The sequence below is a fragment of the Oryctolagus cuniculus genome, chromosome 3, assembly GCF_051225735.1.
Source record: "Oryctolagus cuniculus isolate XC-2025 breed Fujian yellow rabbit chromosome 3, ASM5122573v1, whole genome shotgun sequence".
Lineage (NCBI taxonomy): Eukaryota > Metazoa > Chordata > Mammalia > Lagomorpha > Leporidae > Oryctolagus > Oryctolagus cuniculus.
Window position 1 is genome coordinate 38,678,715 of NC_142869.1, and position 20,818 is coordinate 38,699,532.

The following is a 20,818-nucleotide window of genomic DNA, read 5'->3' on the forward strand; positions in this document are numbered from 1 at the left end:
TTAATGCAAAATGACCCAGGAAATTTATCTGCATGCTTCTGAGTTGTTCAGCTCTGTGACTGTGGGCTGCTTTTCAGTCCGTCTCTCCTGAGAACTGAGAACTTGATTTCAGTATTAGTGGTTTAGTCCTAGATACAGTTGTTTCTGGTGCCCATGGAAATCAATTTTATTATTTAGTAAATTAAAGTTTTTGTTGCACTGATTTAATAGAAAAGTCCTTATATGGGAATTTGATCATCCAAATATCATCTCTCACTAAATTAAAAATTTCTCAGGCTGGCATTGCGGTGTAGAGGGCTAGGCCACCGTCTGCGATGCCAGCATCCCCTACAGGCACCAGCCCTTGTCCCGGCTGCTCCACTTCCAATCCAGTTCCCTGCCAATGTGCCTGGGAAGGCAGCAGAGAGCGGCCTGAGTGCTTGGCCCCTGCCACTTCTATTGTAGACCCAGATGCAGTTCCTGGCTTCAGCCTGGCCCACCCCGGGCTATTGCAGCCATTAGGGGAGTGAATCAGTGGGTGGAAGATCTCTTTCTCTCTGTGTCTGTAACTCTGCCTTTCAAAGAAATAATCTTTTTTAAAAAAAAAAAATCTCTGCAAGTAATGAGCAAATACCTTATATGTCTTTCTATCCTTAGTCTATAACAATATATATTCCCTTTCTTTTGCAGGCAAAAGATAATTGCCAAGAATGAAGAAATCTATAAAGGACGATCGGGAAAATCAATGGGTAGCACCTCTTTTGAGGATGACTTGAACACTTTGGAAGATGATGACAACAGAAGATGAGAATCAGTAACAAAAAGCTGTTCTCCCTGGCTGACGCAGCAGGAGGGCCATCCCTGAAGCCACTGACAGCGGCAGGAAAACCATCCCCCATAGGCCTGGCGCACTCCTGTGAGGTTGTTTGAGAAATGCATAGAAGTTTAGTTCTTGGGTTGCTCTGACTCCATTTTTGTCTTTTCATAATTTGCTTTCTTCTGAGCAGGTGGGAATGTCTGAAGTGCAAGTGTACAACCCTTGATTGAAAACCCTATCCTAGACACCTGCAGCTGAGCTTTCTCTGGGTTTTGTACAATGTGCTCTTGCACCTTTACATAGTTTATGAGAAAGAGACAGATTCAAAGGCCTTCTTCCTGTACCCTGGCCTGTGACTTTTGAATGTAAGATGTTCCCTGAAGACTTAATCATTCTTGCCACCTTCTCTAAACCACCGTGAGAATTCAAACAGGGCAAGCAACATGAAAGGAGTGGCCTGGGCATGAGGAAACACAATCCCATGTGCACCATGACTGGTGGCGTGGACAGCAGCCTCAGTGGAGGATCCTGGGAGGGGTGTGTGTGGAGGGAGGGGCATGGTGTGAAGCAGAGTGCATGTCCAGTGTGAAGAAGGGGCTTCTCAGGCCCACGCAGCCCCTACCACACAGGAACATGGGCTCAGACATTCTGATTTTTCAAAAGAAGTATTTTGCTTTTTACGTGCTAGCTCCACTTTTTAAATGTGGGCAACAAACTTTAAAAATACGATGGTGTGAGCCAACGTTGAGAAACTCAGGTAGAAGAGGCCTGTGATCCAAATGTCTTCTACCAGTGAGATGCCATTGGAAAAAAGCAAAGCACTGAAACAAAACGAACAGAACCATTCCAAGGAACAGATAAAATGATATTTTATTAATTAACATTTTTTCAAGAAAAAAAATGTCCTTTTAAAAGAACCATTTAGCTTTTAAAGATAAACTTAATTTCTAGCAATTTGGAATAAACTTAATACAGAAAGAAAGAGCAAATACAAACACATAAAGAGGGCACAGCATCATAAGCAAAACAGCAAGTTATGTGAGTGGTTATAGGAGCTTGCACAAAAGCAGTCAGTGACAGGAGAGGTCAAAAAGGGAGTTCAGGGGGTAGGTAATAAAAAACTTATGGCATTTCTTGATTTTTTAAAAGGCTTTGACACTAAGAATATTTTAAAATTTACACATTTTTAAATTTCTTTAGTGTAGAAAAGACAGCTGGAAAGAGACACACTTACAATTACATTCATTTCACCTTCAGTTTAAAGTAATACTGTAATTATACATGTTTAATAACAATGTGCAAATCATTTTATTAGCTTAATAACTAATAAATAAATCCTAGTGTTACATATGTAAAAATAGGATCAATCCAGAGGGAAGAGGAGTCTCTTTGTTAGTGTGAAAGTAGGCTGTGGCATCTGCTTCTTTTTTTCCCCAGCTTCCTTAATGCTCACTTTATAGTTCACTTTGGTCAGGATGGAGAGGATATCTTCGCCTCTGAAAAACACAGCATAGCATTGTGACTCTCCATGGGGGACAGACAACTGCTGAACCATCTCCTTTGCTGTGCCCAGTGATAACTCTACGGCTCTTCCTCTCAGAACATCAGGCCTTTGAAACAGTAAGTTGCTGAGCCAAGGCTGCCCACAGTGTTCCAGGGAGATGAGCTGGCTCCAAGCTTTGTACCTTAGCCTTGGTTTACTCAGGATCCCCATTAGCCAACAGAAACCTCAGTGTCATGAGATTTGGTTACTTGGTTTCTCTTCCTGACCTGTGTGTATCTCGCTCTGCTCCACCTACTATGTCATTTGACATGCTCAGTCCACTCCAGTACCCCACCCCCACCACCCTCTGCCTCTAATTGGCATTGCTTCTGTGGATTCATCTGCAATGTGACCAGACTTCAGGAAACCCAAAGTCCACACATGTCCTGCAGCCACTCTTAGTAACTGTTGGGCAACCTCTTCCTCTGTCTCTGTAGCTAGCCCCTAAACCTTGCAGGATTCCTGATCTGAATTACAAAATGGAAAGATCACAGTGATGTCATTGGCTCGCTCTTCATGTGCCATGAAAAATCTTATTCTTCATACAGACAGTCAAAACGCAGTGAGATACAAGGCTAGAAGGAGCCTGCAAAAGATTCCTTGCTGTTCATCTGTCTGCTGGGTGTGTGTTCCAATGAACTATGATATAATGCACTATAATTTAACTAAAGGAAGCACGTGATATAATAGATTGGAGAAGATTATTTTCCCACGCTTGTGGCTTCAAAGCAGACCAAGATAGTGGAAATATAAGGGGTTCCTAATCTTCACTACTTATCTCCCACAGTGCACCCAGAGGGTTTGAAGCTGGTTAGCTATTACAGGACTTCCAACAGAGGTTGTTAAACATTAAAGTGCGGGCAGCCTTCTCCACAGACCTGCAGGCCAGTTCAGTTGGCTCCATAGTGTTTCTGCCTAAAGAAAGAGAACTGGACTGTAGAGCTGCACCATGTTTTCCAGCCCCGTGATCCCCTGATTGTCCCTTTGAAGTGTTGGTTTTAAGAAAACCCCTCAATGAGTACCCCCGTATCTCCATCCGTGGTAAAGATGCTAACACTTGCCTTTTCTCCCACGGCTAGACATTTGCAGATGAATGGGAGTCACCTCCCTTGGCTACTTCTCTGATCTGTTAATATTACCTCAACCACAAAGCACGTTCTAGTGGACTCTAAATATGGATCTCTAATCGCAGAGATGGGGGATGAGGCAGGTGGTAGAACTTCGAGGAGGCTTAGGTAGGCAAAACTTACTGAGGACATCTTTCTCTTAGGCTCTGGCAAAGTGACTGGATGTACCAGGTCCCCTCAAAGAGGTTTCGATAGGAGACACAGTTGTTCACAGTGGCCATCCCCAGCAGGAAGTCAGCCTCATCGGGGACGTATCTCTTTGGAAACGATGAGTCCATTTCTAAATAGGTTTCTTGCTGCTCTGAGTCTATCGCAACAGGAACGGCTTGCTGGTACTTATCCCCTTGACAAGCTTGAATGAAAAAGACTTTGGGTTTTCCAGCAAGAGAGGGGCACTTCGAACCAGTGAAATAAGAGGTCAGATCATAGATGCAGGCCTCCTGCCCATCAGTGCCATAGATGATGCCCTTGTCTCCATGGGACAGGATGCAGCAGACGAAGCAGTCTCTGTCTTTGTGGTCCATGCTTTGGTAGCTTTGCAGAATGTCACAGATCTGCTTTGCCGTGCAGTCATTGTAATGGACTACTTCAAAGTGAAGGTCAGTGAAGGTATTGCTCAAAGCCTCTGAAAAGTCAAGTCAGAGAAGTTACACTGTAGCACAGTCATTCCCACACTACAGCCCACAGCTGGAGAGAACAGTGAGTTCGATGTTAATGATAATTTGAATCAGAACTGAAAGAACAGGACCTCCTATCTCAGTAGCTGGATTCTATAGGCAGCTGAAAACATTTCCAAGCCTTGAAGCAAATGGTAAAGGGGAGAGTGCTATTGTTGGTCCGTTGTCTTTTCTGAACTACTTTATGAGATGAGTGAACTATTATTAAGGCTTACTACCAAGCCAAATTAAAGTGTGGCTGTGTTATATAGTCAGAAAAAAAAAAAAGTAATTTTTAAGACTTATTTATTTTAAAAGCAGAATTACAGAGAAGGAGAGAGACAGAAAGGAGGGAGAGAGGGGGAGAGGGAGGGAGACAGAGAATATTTCCTCCCCTGGTTCACTCCCCAAATGACCTCAATGGCCAGGACTGGGCCAGGCCAAAGCCAGGCACCTGGAACTCTGGATCTCCCACATGGGGCCCCAGCACTACAGCCCATCCTCTGCTGCTTCCCAGGTGCATTGGCAATGAGCTGGATTACAAGAAGAGCAGCTGGGATGCAAACCAATGCTCATATGAGCTGCTGGTATTACAGGGTGCACTGGGCCACAGTGCCATCCCTAAAAGCAGTCATTTTTAGCAAAATATTAATATTTATTTTATGCTTAACCAGCTACAAAATGTTTGTATTTATCAAAATAAAATACAGATTTTAAAATAGAACTAAGAGATCTACTATATATATATATATATATATACACACACACACACACAGTGATCTTCTCACTAACCCTCTCTGTTCCCCCACCATGTTTCATGAAGGCCAACACTTTCAGCTTTTAGCTACTTTTTTGCTGTTGGATTCCATTTTATAATGAATTTGGATGCTATTTACTCAAGTACAAATTTCGGATTTCTGTATTGAGCTCTTATATTAATGATAAGCAGGTTGAATCTACAGTAATATTTATATTACTAAGATTACACAAACATAATGGTCTTTAATTATACAAATATTTCCTTTCTCATTCAACTTTTTATCTTTAATGCATTAGTAATCACATTATTTTTCCTCTTGCTTTGTTTTCTATATGCTTAATATTATTTATTTTCTACAAATGCTCTGATAGATCTGGTCTAAGTGTTTCAAAATCTTCAGGCTGCTTATTTGACCCATTTTTTTTTTTCTTCCTGGGAAGCTTCTACCCTTTGGCACTACATTCTTCTGCTCCAGTCCCAACTAGCTGCTCCCTAGGAATGATGAGTTTCTCTTCTCCTGGGGCATCTCTATAGTTTTTCCATAGTAATTTCCTGAAACTATGACTTTTTATCTCTTAGCTTACTAGCTTGTTTAACTTGAATAGATCTGATAGTACATGAGAAGTAAAATTTTTGAGCCTTTCATTTCTACTTTCATATGTTTTGATAGTTTAGCTGGATATAGAATTCTATTTCCAAAAGCATTTTTCCTCAGAATTTTGAAGACATTTCTTCAATCTTTAGTTTTCAGTGATGCTATTGAGAAACCCATGGACATTCAATTCCTGATATTTTATGTATTTGTCTTGACTTTTTTTCACTAGAAGCTTCTATAATGTGATATGCTTTGATGTAACTCTTTTGCAACTTCAGGCCCTTTCAGTCTTGAGACTGACTCATGGACAATTCAATGTCTCCTCATTTTCTCTGTCCTCTCTTTTTGGAACTATCATTGTCAGAGGTTGAAAATTCTTGACTGATTTTCAAATTTTCGTATCCCTTTGCTCTTATTTGCATTCTTTCTTGTCTTTTTGTCTGCCATCTGAGACTGGAATCTTCCACACTATTGAATTTTTCATTTCTGTGCTCATATTTCCATACTTTTCAAGGATTGTTTCTTGTTCTGTTGATGTTTCATAACATCTGGTTCCTTTATGAGTCTGTTACTAGATTTCTGCAAACACTAAATATAGATTTTCCAAAGGTTTATTCTTATCAATATTATCTTTGTTTCTTTCACATTCTAGTTCATTATTTTCTGATTTGTATTGTGTCTCTGTTTGGTATTAGATTATTTCTTCATGTGTTTGATGATCCTTGACTGTCACTTCATAAGTTGACTAATCAATGTATTTGTTTTTATTTTTTAAAGATTTATTTATTTGAAAGGCAGAGTTACAGAGAGATAGGGAGAAAGGAAAAAGAGGGAGGGAGAGAGAGAGAGATAAAGAGAGAGAGAGAGAGAGAGAGAGGTCTTCCATCCTCTGCTGGTTCACTCCCCAAATGGCTGCAATGGCCTGAGCTGGGCCAGGCTAAAGCCGAGAGACAAGAGCTTCTTCCATGTCTGCCATGTCGGGTGGCAGGGTCCCAAACACTTGGGCCATTTCTGCTGCTTTCCAAGGCATATTATCAGGGAACTGGATTGGAAGTGGAACAGTGAACCAGAGCCTGTATGGAAAGCCAGCATCACAGGCAGTGGCTTAAGCTGCTAAACTACCACACCAGCTCCAACTAATCAATTTAAAGTTGACTGTGTTCATGAGTGGGTTTGTTCACTGGTGGACTTCATAACATACTGATTGGCTGGGGGCCTGATTGTTTCATTAGGGGACCCCTAGATATCACTACCTGTGAGTCTTTTATCTGGGGCTCTCAGTTTTTCCAGAGGAGAATCCATATCTGCTTCCATGGTTCTTGGAACTAAATTGGGTTAGACAGTTGACTCCATGCTACCAGGAGGTTGAATTTTCCTTACTCTCTTGTCCCTTATTATGGTATAATAGGAATAGCTGTTGGCATCTTTGAGATGATCCATAAATCTGGGGGTTATCACTGTGTCTTGTGCAAGGGAACTTCAAAAAGTTTTTGGAATAATAGAATTTAAAATAAGTTTATTCTGTTTCAAAAAAAATTGAAATCCAGGCATAATTTTTTCATTATGTATTCCTTGATGACCCCTTGTGTAGGCTTTCAAATAACCTTCATATTTTCAGCTCATCACCTCACCTATACTTTGTATCTCCAATTTTTTGCATTTTCCCAGAATTCTGTGGGGTAACTGGGTTTGCCTCTTTTTTGCATTCCCCTCTGTTGTCACTTAGGTTCTATCTTTCTCACCTCTGTGAAGTCCATTACCTTTCCTACTTTATTTCATCTTCAAAAATTGTGGAAATCTTTCCTTATGTGTTTTCTTCATTCCTGTTCTCTTGATCTTTGTTGGGTCACCATTTTTATTCCTTCACTAGCATTCTGTCCCTGTCAGCACATCAGAACTAAATTTAAACCCTCAGTCAAGAGACAGTCTAGAGTAAGGAATAGAGAAAGGTAACTGAAACGTGAAGTTTCCTTGTTGATTTGGATGTACTTTGGTGGCCTTGATTCTGTAGGAATATTCTAATTCCTTTGGAAATGTAAGATGCTGGTGAAGAAAATAATTATAGGGGCCGATGCTGTGGCACAGCAGGTAAAGCCACTGCCTGTAGTGCTGGCATCCCATATAGGTGCTAGTTCAAGTCCTGGCTGCTCCACTTCCAATCCAGCTCTCTGCTGTGGCCTGGGAAAGCAGTGAAGGATGGCCCAAGTGCTTGGGCCCCTGCACCTGCATGGGAGACCTGGGAGAAGCTCCTGGCTCCTGACTTCGGATAAGCCCAGCTCCTGACGTTGTTGCCATTTGTGGAGTGAACCAGTGGACAGAAGACCTCCCTCTATCTTTCTCTCTGCCTCTGCCTCTCTGCTCTGCCCTTCAAATTAATAAATAAATCTTTAAAAATAAAAACAAAGAAAAGAAAAGAAAATGACTGTGAAGGAGTTCACAAGGCACTGTAGCAGAACAGAGGGCAACATCTCAGAAGAAAAGGCCGAAGCAGTGGGGTCTCCTATTCTTACTTGATCAATGTGGACTATAAGAACAGCAACAGAAAAGGCAGAACATGCAAATTCAAATAACAGCCAGAGGCCAGTCAGCGTGCACTAGATACAAGGGCACTTCAAAAAGTCCCTGGGAAATAGAATTTAAAAATAAGTTTACTTGGGTACAAATTTTTTTTTGAAACTTATGCATAGTTTTTTCACAATGTGCCTTTTCCATGGACTTTTGGAAGATTCCTCGTGTAAGGAAAATGAACTTCCAGAAACAGAAGCAAATGTTATTTAGGAAATTTGTAACACTAAATGAGTAGAAATCAAAGATGTGAAAACTATTTTTCAATATCATGATGATGAATTATGTAGTCAATGGGCTTCAGTTCTGGGGCTTTTTAAAACCTCAGCATAGGTTTTCTTGAATAAACAAATCAAATATCAACAGAGACCATTACAGAATCCTGATTGATTATACTCAGTCTACATCAATTATCTAAACCTCTTCTCAATTTTAAAAAATTTCACTGACAGTTTGACTCAACACAATTTTCAGAAGTTCTATGACCAAATAAAAAATATTAGTATTTCAAAGGTTGGGTTGGATAGTTTCTATTATCATTTTTAGCTATAGTCATTTTTATATTCATGTGCCATAAATATAATTTTCCATTCAACTTGGACATTCTCAATGTTAGGTTAAATGCACTGAGCAATAGAACTTTTGGTTAGTTTAGCACTTGAAAATGCTATTTCTGTTAAGAAGCCACTACTTCCTCATTCAACAGCCCAAATGCAACTCTAGCAGAGTGTGGATGAAAGTGGAGGACATAACTCTAAGTGGAATGAGCCAGGAACAGCGAGACAAATCCTGCTTATTCTCTCCCATATGTGGGTGGTGGAAAAAAAAAAAAAAAAAAAAAACAACAAAACAACAAAGCAAAACAAAAGCACCTCAGTGTGAACACAGAAGAGTGATTATTGGAGTCTGGGAGGGGTGGAGAGGACACAGTTAGTTTAGATAATTGGTAGCCAATCAGAACTGGATGGCAAGAATGAGTTACTAGTTTTATAAAACATTGTTGGGTGGCAGTCATTCATAATAACTCAGTGCATAGTTTATGAATGAACAGAAGAAAGGAGCTCCAAGCCTCCAAAGTAAAGTAATTTTTAAGAAGAAGAAATGCAGATAGTTCTTTTTTTTTTTTTTTTTTTGACAGGCAGAGTGGACAGTGAGAGAGAGAAAGACAGAGAGAAAGGTCTTCCTTCCATTGGTTCACCCCCCAAATGGCCGCTACGGCCGACGCTGCACCAATCTGAAGCCAGGAGCCAGGTGCTTCCTCCTGGTCTCTCTCTCTTTTTTTTTTTTTTTTGACAGGCACAGTGGACAGTGAGAGAGAGAGAGACAGAGAGAAAGGTCATCCTTTCACCATTGGTTCACCCTCCAATGGCCTCTGCGGCTAGCACACCACGCTTATCTGAAGCCAGGAGCCAGGTGCTTATCCTGGTCTCCCATGGGGTGCAGGGCCCAAGTTCTTGGGCCATTCTCCACTGAACTCCCGGGCCACAGCAGAGAGCTGGCCTGGAAGAGGGGCAACCGGGACAGACTCCGGCGCCCCAACCGGGACTAGAACCCGGTGTGCCGGCGCCGCAAGGCGGAGGATTAGCCTATTGAGCTACGGTGCTGGCCCCTCCTGGTCTCCCATGTGGATGCAGGGGCCCAAGTGCTCAGGCCATCCTCCACTGCCTTCCCGGGCCACAGCAGAGAGCTGGACTGGAAGAGAAGCAACCGGGACTAGAACCCGGTGCCCATATGGGATGCCAGTACTGCAAGGCAGAGGTTAACCAAGTGAGCCACGCCGCCGGCCCCAGATAGTTCTTCTTTAATCAGTACATACTGCATACATGTATGGCAATTTCATGCTGTATAGTTATTGTTAATAAATTGTCTTTAAAAATGAAAAAAAAGAGTTCTGACACCAAGACAATTTTTTCACTTAAAGTGTTCTACAGAAGAATTATTCAGCTGTCGAATTAAAAGCAAAGCGTTTCATTATAAGCCCTTTAGTCACATTTAAAATTCCATCTTTAAACATACATTGCTTTGATTTAAAAATTTACTTTTTCAAAAAAGTAACAAATATCTAAGAATATTCTTCACTTCCCACAGATAAATGTGTTCAAATGCATTTTCTTAAAACAGGATGATCTCTTGGTACAGTTTTCATTGTCTCCGTTTTAATTTTTAAAAGATGGGTATAGGGGCTGGCACTGTGGCGTAGTGGGCTAAGCCTCTGCCTGCGGCACCAGCATCCCATATGGGTGCCAGTTCAAGTCCCAGCTGCTCCATTTCTCATCCAGCTCTCTGCTGTGGCCTGGGAGAGCAGTGCAAGATGGCCCAAGTGCTTGGGCACCTGCACCCCCATGGGAGACCCAGACAAAGCTCCTGGCTCCTGGCTTTGGATCGGCACAGCTCCAGCCATTGCGGCCATCTGGGGAGTGAACCAGAGGACAGAGACCTCTCCCTCTCTCTGCAACCCCACCTCTGGGTACGAGGATACTTCACCTCTGTCTTTCGGGTTCTGTACCTGCATCAACTTCTGTTCCTTTCCTGTCTTTCATGTTGCGGTGTCTGGGCATTTCTCTCCGTGCTATGCTAAAATCGTAGTTGTTGACGATCAAACAGTATCCCCGAGGTTTGCTTTTCATTTGGTAAACTTCTTCTGATGTCTGGAAAACAAAAACCCAACCCAAGCGCTGACTGCGGGTCAAACACAACCATCTAAAGAGACAATGCCCTGGGAAGAGTTGCCCTGGGAAGCGAGTGTGGTCTCCCCTGCCCTCTGCCAGCTGGGGCTCATCTCCCTGCAGACCTAGTTCCCATCCAGAACCCTTCCCACAGTTCTAAAGCCACTAGTCCTGTCCTGGGCCCGGTCAGCTCTTTGCACATCAAAAAGGTTGTGGAATAATAGAATTAAAAGAGAAGTTTGTCTTGGTGCCCAAAATTTTTGGAACCCATGCATAGTCTTTTCATAAAACACATTTCCTCTGAGCTTTAAGAAGATCTTTCACACACACGAGTTTCAGAAATATTGGCACCAAAACAAATTTAGTTTTTAATTCCATCTTCCATATACTTGCTGAAGTACTCTCACGCTAACATTGCTGTCATCATGTCGTAGGATCATCAGTTATTCTATCTGCTTCCTTCACTGAACAGAAATGTCCTCAGACAGGTAACATTTGTGCCAGAAGCCAGCATTTATTCATTTAGAACTCCATCAAGAGTGAATGAATGAATGTCTCCGGGCTGCCCTGCCATGACCTTGTGATTATCTGGGCTGGGCTTCTTGGCTAACCCCTGAGAGCCTGACCCTCACACAAGACTCAGTGTGACCCCAGGGATTTGAAAGCTATTGGCTTAACCCTTCTCAGGGGAGGGTACCACGACCGCAGTGCCTGACAGTACAGGCAGAGCTGGCCCTGGGTCGTGCTCATCTTCCTAGGGCTGGTTCAGCGCTAAGAATCTCAGAACTTAGTTGGAAATCTACACAGCCCCTTAAGGCAGGTAAAGGACTCCAGGCTAGGAATCAAATTCCTGGTTGTTGCCTTTCCTAAATGTAACACTTTGGGCTAAAGTTATCTGATTTCTTAGTATCTTAGTTTGCTGACTAAGACCATACACGCTTTATGAAGCACCTGCTAAGATCGTCATTTATAATTTACTATTCCAGGTGCTCATTATTTACTCTGCACAGTACATAGATTTTCTAAGACATTAAATTTGAGCATGGTTAGCTGTTCCGAGGGAGTACGCTGGCGGAACCTGAGACCACTCACAGAGTACCCGGTACTCAGGGACTCCTTCGTGGTCCAGACTGAGAGGACGCTGTGGTAATCTTCTCAGACACGCACACTGGTAAAGACCCCTGTCAAGCTTGACCCTGGCAGCCGTGTGCCTCAGCCTCCCGCCACCCGGAGGAGAGACCCGGTCAGTGAGTGGGAAGGTACTCCGTGAGCTGCGGAAGGTTACACACACAGCAAGTATTGCGCTACTGTGTCGAGAAAACAAAGTTCTCCACTGGCTCCTTGAGACGACAGAGACGGCTGGATGCCCTATGGGCTGCTTGTTCCTAACCACCCAGAGGAACACCTCTGGCAGGTCAAGCAGGAAGCAAAGGTCCTGCTCATTCCAGTGGGGCTGGATGCTCCTCCCAAGTCCTGACCTTGCTGCCCCGTGAGGTGTGGGGCCTCCACACCCCCACCCTCCAGCCATCCCCAATTCCTTTGTCCTTCGCTTTAACATAAAAAATGAATGCATTGAAAACTGAAGAGGTTGCACTCAAAAAAAATCATGGCACATTTTTAATTTCTCCTGTGGATTTTTTTTTAACCATTCTCAAAATTGTCAGTGTCTGCCCTTTACTGGTTTATCTGGCAGTTGAAAGAAAAATCGACCAACCAGTCCAATAACCCAATCTGCTGTGCAGAGGGAGAAAGGTTCAGAGGTTTCCACGCACCTGTGCCTTGCTCGCTGGCTCCCCTGGACAGTCTGACAGTGCCAGCACTCCATATGGCTCCTCCCCTACAAGCAAGCAGAGACACCTACAATGAGACATGGCAGGAAAAGCACTTGGGTAAAGAAGCCTACAGAACCTCCTAGAACAACTGAGGTACTTTTTATTTATTTATTTATTTTATTTGAAAGGCAGAGTTAGAGGAAGAGAGAGAGGGAGGGAGAGAAAGATCTTTCATGTACTAGTTCACTCTTCAAATGGCCCTATCGGCCAGGGTTAGGCCAGGTCGAAGCCAGGAGCCAGGAGCTTCCTCCAGGTCTCTCATGTGGGTGCAGGGGCCCCAGCACCTGGGCCATCCCCCACTGCTTTCTCAGGCCATTAGCAGGGAGTTGGATTGGAAGTGGAGCAGCCAGGGCAGGAATCGGTGCCCACGTGGGATGCCTGACTGCAGGGAGTGGTTTAACCCACAGAGCCACTTCCAGCCTCGAGGTACTTTCTCCAATGAGAACTCACAGACTGCCTGAACAGAAGCTCCGGCTTCCGAAACACAGGCTTCAACCATCATCACCAGAGGGAAAACCGTGACCAGGCAAGCAGCACCTTACCTCTGTACTCCTCCACATGGGCAGCTTGAATGCTGTGCATTCGTGAGACATTTATGAACAGAACCATTAGCTCAGCAGGAATGACTGATTCAAAAGTATTTCACTCCTCAAAGAACTCTGAAAGTCTCAGACTCAAGCACACAGCGGAGAGAGGAAGGACTGGCCATGTGGACATTGTGCAGGCTTAATCTTGGAGAGTGACCCAAAAGCATGGATTGTACACACAGACACACACACACACACACCATGCACACACCACAAGAAGCCAGGATGTCTTTAAAAAAAAAAAAAAAGGCGGGGAAGGGAGGCAGCATTGTGGCGTAGTAGGTTAAGCCTCTGCATGTGACGCCAGCATCCCCTATGGGCTCCAGTTCGAGTCCCGGCTGCACCACTTCTGATCCAGCTCCCTGCCAATGTGCCCAAGAAAACAGCAGAAGATGCCAAGTGCTTGGGTTCCTGCACCTACATAGGAAACCTAGAAGCAGCTTCTGGCTTCTGGCCCCTGGCTGCAGCCTGACCCAGCCCTGGCTGTTGCTGGCATTTGGGGAGTGAACCAGCAGATGGAAGATCTCTCTCTCTCTCTCTCTCTCTCCTCTTTCTGTAATTCTGCCTTTCAAGTAAATTTTTTTAAAAAGCCAGCACAACAAGACAATAAAAATGTTAATATTAATGTCTATGGGGTGGTAGTTTTACTGGGTTTTTCAATTTTTTCTGAGTCTAGAATCATCTTCTGTGAGTATATATAGCTTTTTTTTTTTTTTTTTGACAGGCAGAGTGGACAGTGAGAGAGAGAGACAGAGAGAAAGGTCTTCCTTTTGCCGTTGGTTCACCCTCCAATGGCCAATGCAGCCGGCGCGATGCAGCTGGCACACCTCGCTGATCCGAAGCCAGGAGCCAGGTGCTTATCCTGGTCTCCCATGCGGGTGCAGGGCCCAAGGACTTGGGCCATCCTCCACTGCACTCCTGGGCCACAGCAGAGAGCTGTCCTGGAAGAGGGGCAACTGGGACAGACTCCGGCGCCCCAACCGGGACTAGAACCCCGGGGTGCTGGCGCCGCAAGGCGGAGGATTAGCCTAGTGAGCCGCGGCACCGGCCCAAGTATATATAGTTTTTATAGTTACCAAGAATACATGATTGATCAACATTTTGAAGGAGATCCTTGTGGGTGCCTGGCTTCCCCGGGTAGGAAGTGCATGGAGGATGGGACCAGGTTCCTTCTGGATAAGAAAGGGAGTTTGGCAGAAGCAGCCCAAGGGGAGGCAGGCAGATGGGGGTGGGGCTCAGGTGTGTGGGCAGGCCAGGGAGCCCCGTGATGTAGTGAGGACAGAAAGGAATTATTCAGGGGCAGGTGTTGCCATGCAGAGGTGAAGCCGCCACCTGCAACATTGACATCCTGTGGAGCATCGGTTCAAGTCCCAGCTTCTCTGGTTCTCATCCAGCGTGTTAACCACTGCCCTGGGAAGGCAGCAGGTGATGGCCCAAATACTTCAGCCTCTGCCCCCCAACTGGGAAACCGACCTAACGTTCTGGGCTCCTGGCCTCAGCCTGGTCTACCCACAGCTGTTCACGGGCTTCTGGGGCCTGGACCAGTAGATAGAAGCAGAAGATGGTCCAAATGCTTAGACCCCTGCACCCACCTGGGAGACCTGCATGAGTTCCTAATGTCAGCCTGGCTCAGCCCCAACCATCACAGCCGTTTGGGGAGTGAACCAATGGATGGAAAAATTCTCTCTCTCTCTCTCTCTCTGCCTTTCAAATAAATAAAATAACTCTTTAAAAATGAATAACTAGAAAGCTGCTTTGTTCAACAACAACAAAAACCAGAGGTTGAATTAGTCACAATTGGCCAAGGATCTTCTTGACCTGGAGGGAGCACAGAGTAAAATTTTTCTTGAGAGGGAAAAGGACTTAACCGCAGACGCCCTGAAGCAACACCCAAGCCCAGCTTCCTGGTGCGTCCCACAGGCAGTGCGTGCCGAGGGTGTAAAGGAACACGGGGCAAACAGTTCCCGCCCTGTTACCGATCGGCACCTGCTTCACACTGGCCCAGCTGGGCCTGCGGGCTCGGTGCTTTTGGCTGTGAGGAAGGCGGTTGTGGAGAAGTGGCGAGTGGCCACTGGACCTTCATGGTGACAGGAGGTGAGCTAGCAGAAGGGGAGAGGAGGCGGGGGAGTCTGTCAGGGGGCGAATGAGCACAGTCCACCTTGACACCTGCTGCCAAGACTTACCGTTTGAACATGCGCCGGGAGTTCTTCCCAGGCTCATTCTTCTCCCTGGAGCAAAAGAGAAGCCCACCCCCACATGGCTGCTTAGAAGCAGCTGCGGGCCGGGGGGGGGGGGTTCGTGGGGGAGGGTTGGGCAGGCTCAACCCGTCCGGCTGTCCCCAGCGGTCAGGGTTGTTCTACCTTGGCTGCAGTCTTCATAATCGTGGATTTTCACCAGCAGGCTCTTGTTGATTTGCTCACAGATCTTTTTCAGGGTGTCCAAGTTTCTATCCCCAAGGAGGGCCCTCTTCTCCATCTCGATGAAGATGTCCAGCAAGCTCTGGGGGAGGAGAGGACCAGCTGAGCTGTGCTGGCTGAGAGCATGCTGGCTCCCACATCCCCTTCCTCCCAGCCAGGGGACCCCCCCTCTCACCCCAGCCGAGCCCCTGAGAGTGTGTGCTGGTCTCCTGCAGCCACCAGACTGCCGGCAGGTGAGTCTGGGTTCTCTGACCCAGACAGAGAGGGTAGAGAAGTGGCTGGGTCCCACGAGACCCTGTCCCCAGGCCCTGGGCTCAGAGTGTTTGTGGATGCTTTCCTGTGGGCACTGGGGACTGGCCCAACACATGGCTGAGACACAGCCCTGGGGACTGCCTCTGGCACGAAACCCACTTCCAGACCTGAGTTCACACACACAAAGACACAATCACAGATACAAACAAGCACACAGTCCTTCACACATACATACCCATGTACCGCACAGACATGGGGACATGCACAGACATGTAGGCACAATCACAGACCACACACACCAAACACAGAAACACATGCACACCCGTGTACATGCACACATACCACATCACAGACACAGAGATACACCTACCACAAATACATACGACTTACATGCCACACCCACAGACACACCTAGAGAGACATATACACTCCACACACACACTATCCATACAGAGACACACAGGCACAGACATATATGCCATACATAACACATACACCATCACACACCACACACAAAGAGACACACACACAAACTTATGCCGTACAGATACACACATAACCCCCTCGTCCCAGTTTCCTGAGGGACTGCAGCCGCGAGGGTCTATCTCAGGCCACCATGGCCCTCCCTGGCTGCACATGTCACACACTGGGCTGTGTGCATAAGCAGTCACCTCTCCTGGCTCCTGGCTCCTGGCTCCTGGCTCCGCCTTGCTCCCTGTACAGAGTGTGCACAGTGCTTCAGGGCAGACAGGAGTCACACCCACAACCCCTCCTGTGTGCCAGCTGCCGCCTTCTCCCTGCTTAGGTGAGACTCCAGGCTGCTTTGAGCAGAATAGCTAGCACCTCTCTTCCTCTCAGAAGTACCCCTGCTGACCGACCTGGAGGAGGTGCCGGGTCTTACCATGTTATCTTCCAGTTTACATTTGGAGATCTCCCTGCTCAAAAAAAATTTAAAAGCCTTCAATTCCAGTTGGCTTACGTCTTCTGAAATCTGGAAGAGCATGACCCTGTGAGGTGGAAATACACACTTGAGGCAGAGTTTCCCACATAATCTCCCCTCCGTAACACAGTCACAGAGGACCTGTTCCAATGGCCTCTCTGGAAAAGGAAGCCAGCTAAGGACATGATTTACGAGTGGAGTCCTGGGAGAGCGGCTGGCATGGTGACAGAATCCTGACTCACACCCAGCTATGCCACCCGGAACCATCTGAAGTTTCATCAACTTTACCTTCCAGTTCAGCTCAGTTCAACCAATCTCGTTTTTCCTTTGTCTTTCTACCCAGTGTTGATTTTTGGAAAGTATACTTTCCAAAATGCAAATTGATCATCACTTCCCTCAGGAGAACTGGCCAGTGTCCTCTGAAGTGGGGGAGGGCCAATGTTTGGTTCTGGAATACAAAGACTCCACATGGAACGCCACAGCTCTCACCAGTCCTTCATGGGTGAGCCCTGCCCCCACCCCTGATGCTCTGCCCCAGGTGCTCCGTTCCCTGTCGTCCTGCAGGTTCCTGCTCAGCCACCGAGAGCCCACTCAGCACTGCCTGGGTATCCTCAGAGCGGCATTCGCTCTGCTCTTCCTTTGTGCAACCCCAAAGGCTAACGCACAAAACATAACTTCCTGTTTATGAAACTGCCCGCATCCTCTGGTAGGCACGCCCCTGCCCTGTTTTTGTGAAATGTGATGTTTGAGTGCATGGCCCCAGACTACAGGCGTTCCACCATCTTCGAGCTGTGTGATGTGAGGCGTGCCACACATCTTTCCTTCAGTTATGTTCTGAAGGTAACTGCATCTCTCCATCACAAGCAGATGCTAAGAGTTACATAAGTAAGCACTGAAGCCAATCTTTGGCAGTGCACTAAGCAAGCAACAGGCCTTATGGTTTCCTGATCTATGACGGGCACAGCCAGGCTCTTGGAATGTGCCAGTTGAAGGGCTGAACAACGGAACGGTATAAGGTAGCAAACCCTTCAGTGTTATGGCATAAAGGAAAATAACATGGTAACTTCAAAAGCAAAGGAGAAGATTGAAATTCTTAAATAAAGAGTGTATAGAAACAGGACACTCTGTATTGTCATCTGTCGTCTTCCTTCCCAAGGAAACTCCACCATAAAGGGTTTCCCTAAAGCCCTCCCAGTTTGGCCAGGATGGGATCCAATTGGAAGCCACCATGCTTCATTACAAGGTATTCTGACTTTTTACTTTCCTCATTATCGAAACCTACATGCATTTATTTTTTATTTTTTATTTTTTTGACAGGCAGAGTGGACAGTGAGAGAGAGAGGGAGACAGAGAGAGAAAGGTCTTCCTTTTGCCATTGGTTCACCCTCCAATGGCCGCCGCGGCCGGCGTGCTGTGGCCGGCGCACCGCGCTGATCCGATGACAGGAGCCAGGTGCTTCTCCTGGTCTCCCATGGGGTGCAGGGCCCAAGTACTTGGGCCATCCTCCACTGTACTCCCTGGCCACAGCAGAGAGCTGGCCTGGAAGAGGGGCAACCGGGACAGAATCCGGCGCCCCGACCGGGACTAGAACCCGGTGTGCTGGCGCCGCAAGGCAGAGAAAATTAGCCTAGTGAGCCACGGCGCTGGCCCTACATGCTTTCTTGTACCATGATTGTCTGGTGGCAAACTTAGAGAGTTTATAAGACATTTATTTAGGGGTCAGCGACTGCACTTTGGGAAGAAAATAGCTAGTGTTTTCTGATCGTGAGAAGTGACCCCACTAACGTGTTTCCATCGCCTGACTGGTTCTCAGTGTGATAAATAAGCAGTAGCCATGATTGTGCTCCCCCTTTTGTCCCTAAGCCAATTTGTTAAAGATTTTAACACAGACTCTGACCCCCTAGGGGACTCGAGCCCCCCACCAGAAGGGTGCAGACCACTGGCTGGCACTGGCAGCCGCAGCCCGGCTCACGTGGCTGAACAAGTGGAACCTTCGGGAAACCAAGATGGCATCACAAGAGGACATCCCCATCTGTCTTAGCTCTGAGGCTGTTATTTCTTAGGATTCACTGGTGCCTTAAGGAATAAATCCCTTACAAAGCCTCCACGACTGTAGTGAATGGAAGCCGCCCCGTGTTCTTCCACGCCCCCGAAAAGCTCAAGTCTCCGAGAACATGTGACTGCGACCTTATTCGAATCCTACTGGGTTAGGATAGGCCCTGATTCAATGACTGGCATCTGCGTAAGATGAGGGCAATTCAGATCATAGAAAAAGCAGAGACGGGAGTGCTGTGTCTCTAAGACAAGGAACGCCGAGGATTGTCTTACAGAAGCCAGGAGAGAGGCACGGGGCCAGTACTCCCCCTGAGAGTCTCCAAAACGGAGCTGGCCCCGGGGAACTCTTGGACTCTACTTTGAGCCTGCAGAGCCGCTGAGGATACAGGCCTCTCTGCTGTGAGCCACCAGGGTTGTGGCATGTTGTCACATCAGCCTTAACAAAGAACCCACCCAGACGGTCTCTCTCATCACTTAAAACCAACCTGGTCACGCTTCAAACGGGGAGGGAGACCTATGACAAGGAACATGCTAGAACCTCAGGTCCCTGACAGCAGAAGGACCCCACGGGCATTAGCCAGCTCGGCTACCAGGAGGCAGTGGCTGTCAGCCGTGGCGAGGCCTCTCCAGCTCACGTGCAGTTATTGACAAGCAAGCGAGGATGAGGAAATGAGCCATAACGAAGGCTTACATGGACTTCTCGGAAAGGACAGCTAAAAATTACTTCAAGGAGCATCTGATAACAGATGTTGAAAGAAGGTGACAATGTGCTCTATGATGAGTCTTGACTCGGAATCGTGACGTTACTTAATGTGGCTGTTCTCACACCCCATGGTGGCCCCTGGCAGGACGACCCAAGGCACTGATGTTCTCCAGTGGAAGCTTGGAAGCCTGAGGACCACTGGGCTCACTGGAAGTAAGCAGGCAGCTCAGTAGAGAGCTTTGCCATTTAAGTCTTTAAGTGTAGAATAGAAGCCTTGGCCCACTGAAAATCTTCCCAGGCACCCACAGGCCGGTGGGAAGTAGTGGTGCTGTACCCAATGAATGGGCAAAATGAACACACAATAGGGGCATCAGAAAAGCAGAGGCCGACAGGAAGACAGAGACAGAGATCAGAACATGCGGGGAAAGGCTAACCTTAGCCCATCGATTGCTAATTTGCTTTGAAAAAGAAATGTGTATTTTATGATCTTAGTACATTTTTCTTTTGCTGAATTATACATAAGATTCTAGATTTCTTAACCTGTTGGGACATCTGTACAGACAACCCCGGGTCAGCCCTGCCCACAAGATGCGCACATTCAACTCTGAGCCCCCAGTGCCCACGCTGGAGTTTGCACCCACCTGTAGGCAGAAATATGGGCCCTGCCTGGGATCTGCAGCTCCGTCACCATCTCCTCCTTGCTAGTGCCCAGCAGAGTGCTCAGCAGATCCAGTCTGTGGATTCGGAAGAGCAGCTCCTTCAGGAAGGCCAGGTTGTTCTCCTCCAGCATGCGCTTCTCCTGGAGTCTCTGGAATAGCATCAAGGCATCCTGGATGGGCTCCTGCTTCCTTTGTGGGATGTAATCCAGGCTCAGGAACTTCAGGGAGGCCAGCTCCTCGCTGTCCAGCTGCTCCCCAATTTTGTAAAGACAACTGGATAAATCCATGCTTGTCAGGAGGAAGGAGAACGTAGCTGCAACCTAGGGGAAAACAGAAGGCTGGGCAGGTGCTGTGGTGCGGTGGGTTCAGCTGCTGCCTGCAACACCAGCATCCTATATGGGTGCTAATTCAAGTCCCAGCTGCTCCACTTCTAACCCAGCTCCCTGTTAATGTGCCTGGAAAAACAGTGGAGGATGGACCCCTGCCACCTACATGGGAGACCCAGATGGAGTTTCAAGCTCTTGGCTTCAGTCCAGCCTAGCCCTGGCTATTGTGGCCATTTGGGGAGTGATCCAGTTGATAGAAGATCTTTCTCTCTCTCTCTCTCTCTCTCTCTCTCTCTCTCCATCACTCTGCCTTTTAAATAAATAATATCTTAAAACACA

The 20,818-nt window shown here is 46.5% G+C and overlaps 2 protein-coding genes across 6 annotated transcripts in view; one reads left to right on the top strand and one right to left on the bottom strand.

Moving 5' to 3' along the window:
• Positions 1–1,060, top strand: part of FLACC1 (flagellum associated containing coiled-coil domains 1) — a 29,543-nt gene extending 28,483 nt beyond the window's left edge. The window contains exon 14 of the mRNA XM_002712533.6: positions 670–1,060. Coding sequence (XP_002712579.2) covers positions 670–787 — 118 coding nt within the window. The 3' untranslated portion in view covers positions 788–1,060. The remainder of the gene's footprint in view (positions 1–669) is intronic.
• Positions 1,061–1,640: 580 nt separating this feature from the next.
• Positions 1,641–20,818, bottom strand: part of CASP8 (caspase 8) — a 60,966-nt gene continuing 41,788 nt past the window's right edge. For 4 of the 5 annotated variants that reach the window (XM_051849294.3, XM_051849295.3, XM_051849297.3 and 1 more), the window contains 8 exons: positions 20,136–20,473; positions 16,698–16,803; positions 15,488–15,626; positions 15,311–15,355; positions 12,481–12,545; positions 10,549–10,690; positions 3,590–4,091; positions 1,641–2,292 (listed from right to left, as the gene is read on the bottom strand). In XM_051849294.3, the coding sequence (XP_051705254.3) occupies positions 2,160–2,292; positions 3,590–4,091; positions 10,549–10,690; positions 12,481–12,545; positions 15,311–15,355; positions 15,488–15,626; positions 16,698–16,803; positions 20,136–20,440 (1,437 nt within the window). In that variant the 5' untranslated portion in view covers positions 20,441–20,473 and the 3' untranslated portion in view covers positions 1,641–2,159. Of the gene's footprint in view, positions 2,293–3,589; positions 4,092–10,548; positions 10,691–12,480; positions 12,546–15,310; positions 15,356–15,487; positions 15,627–16,697; positions 16,804–20,135; positions 20,569–20,818 lie in introns of those variants that run through there. The other variant, XM_089330072.1, reaches the window with a different exon arrangement.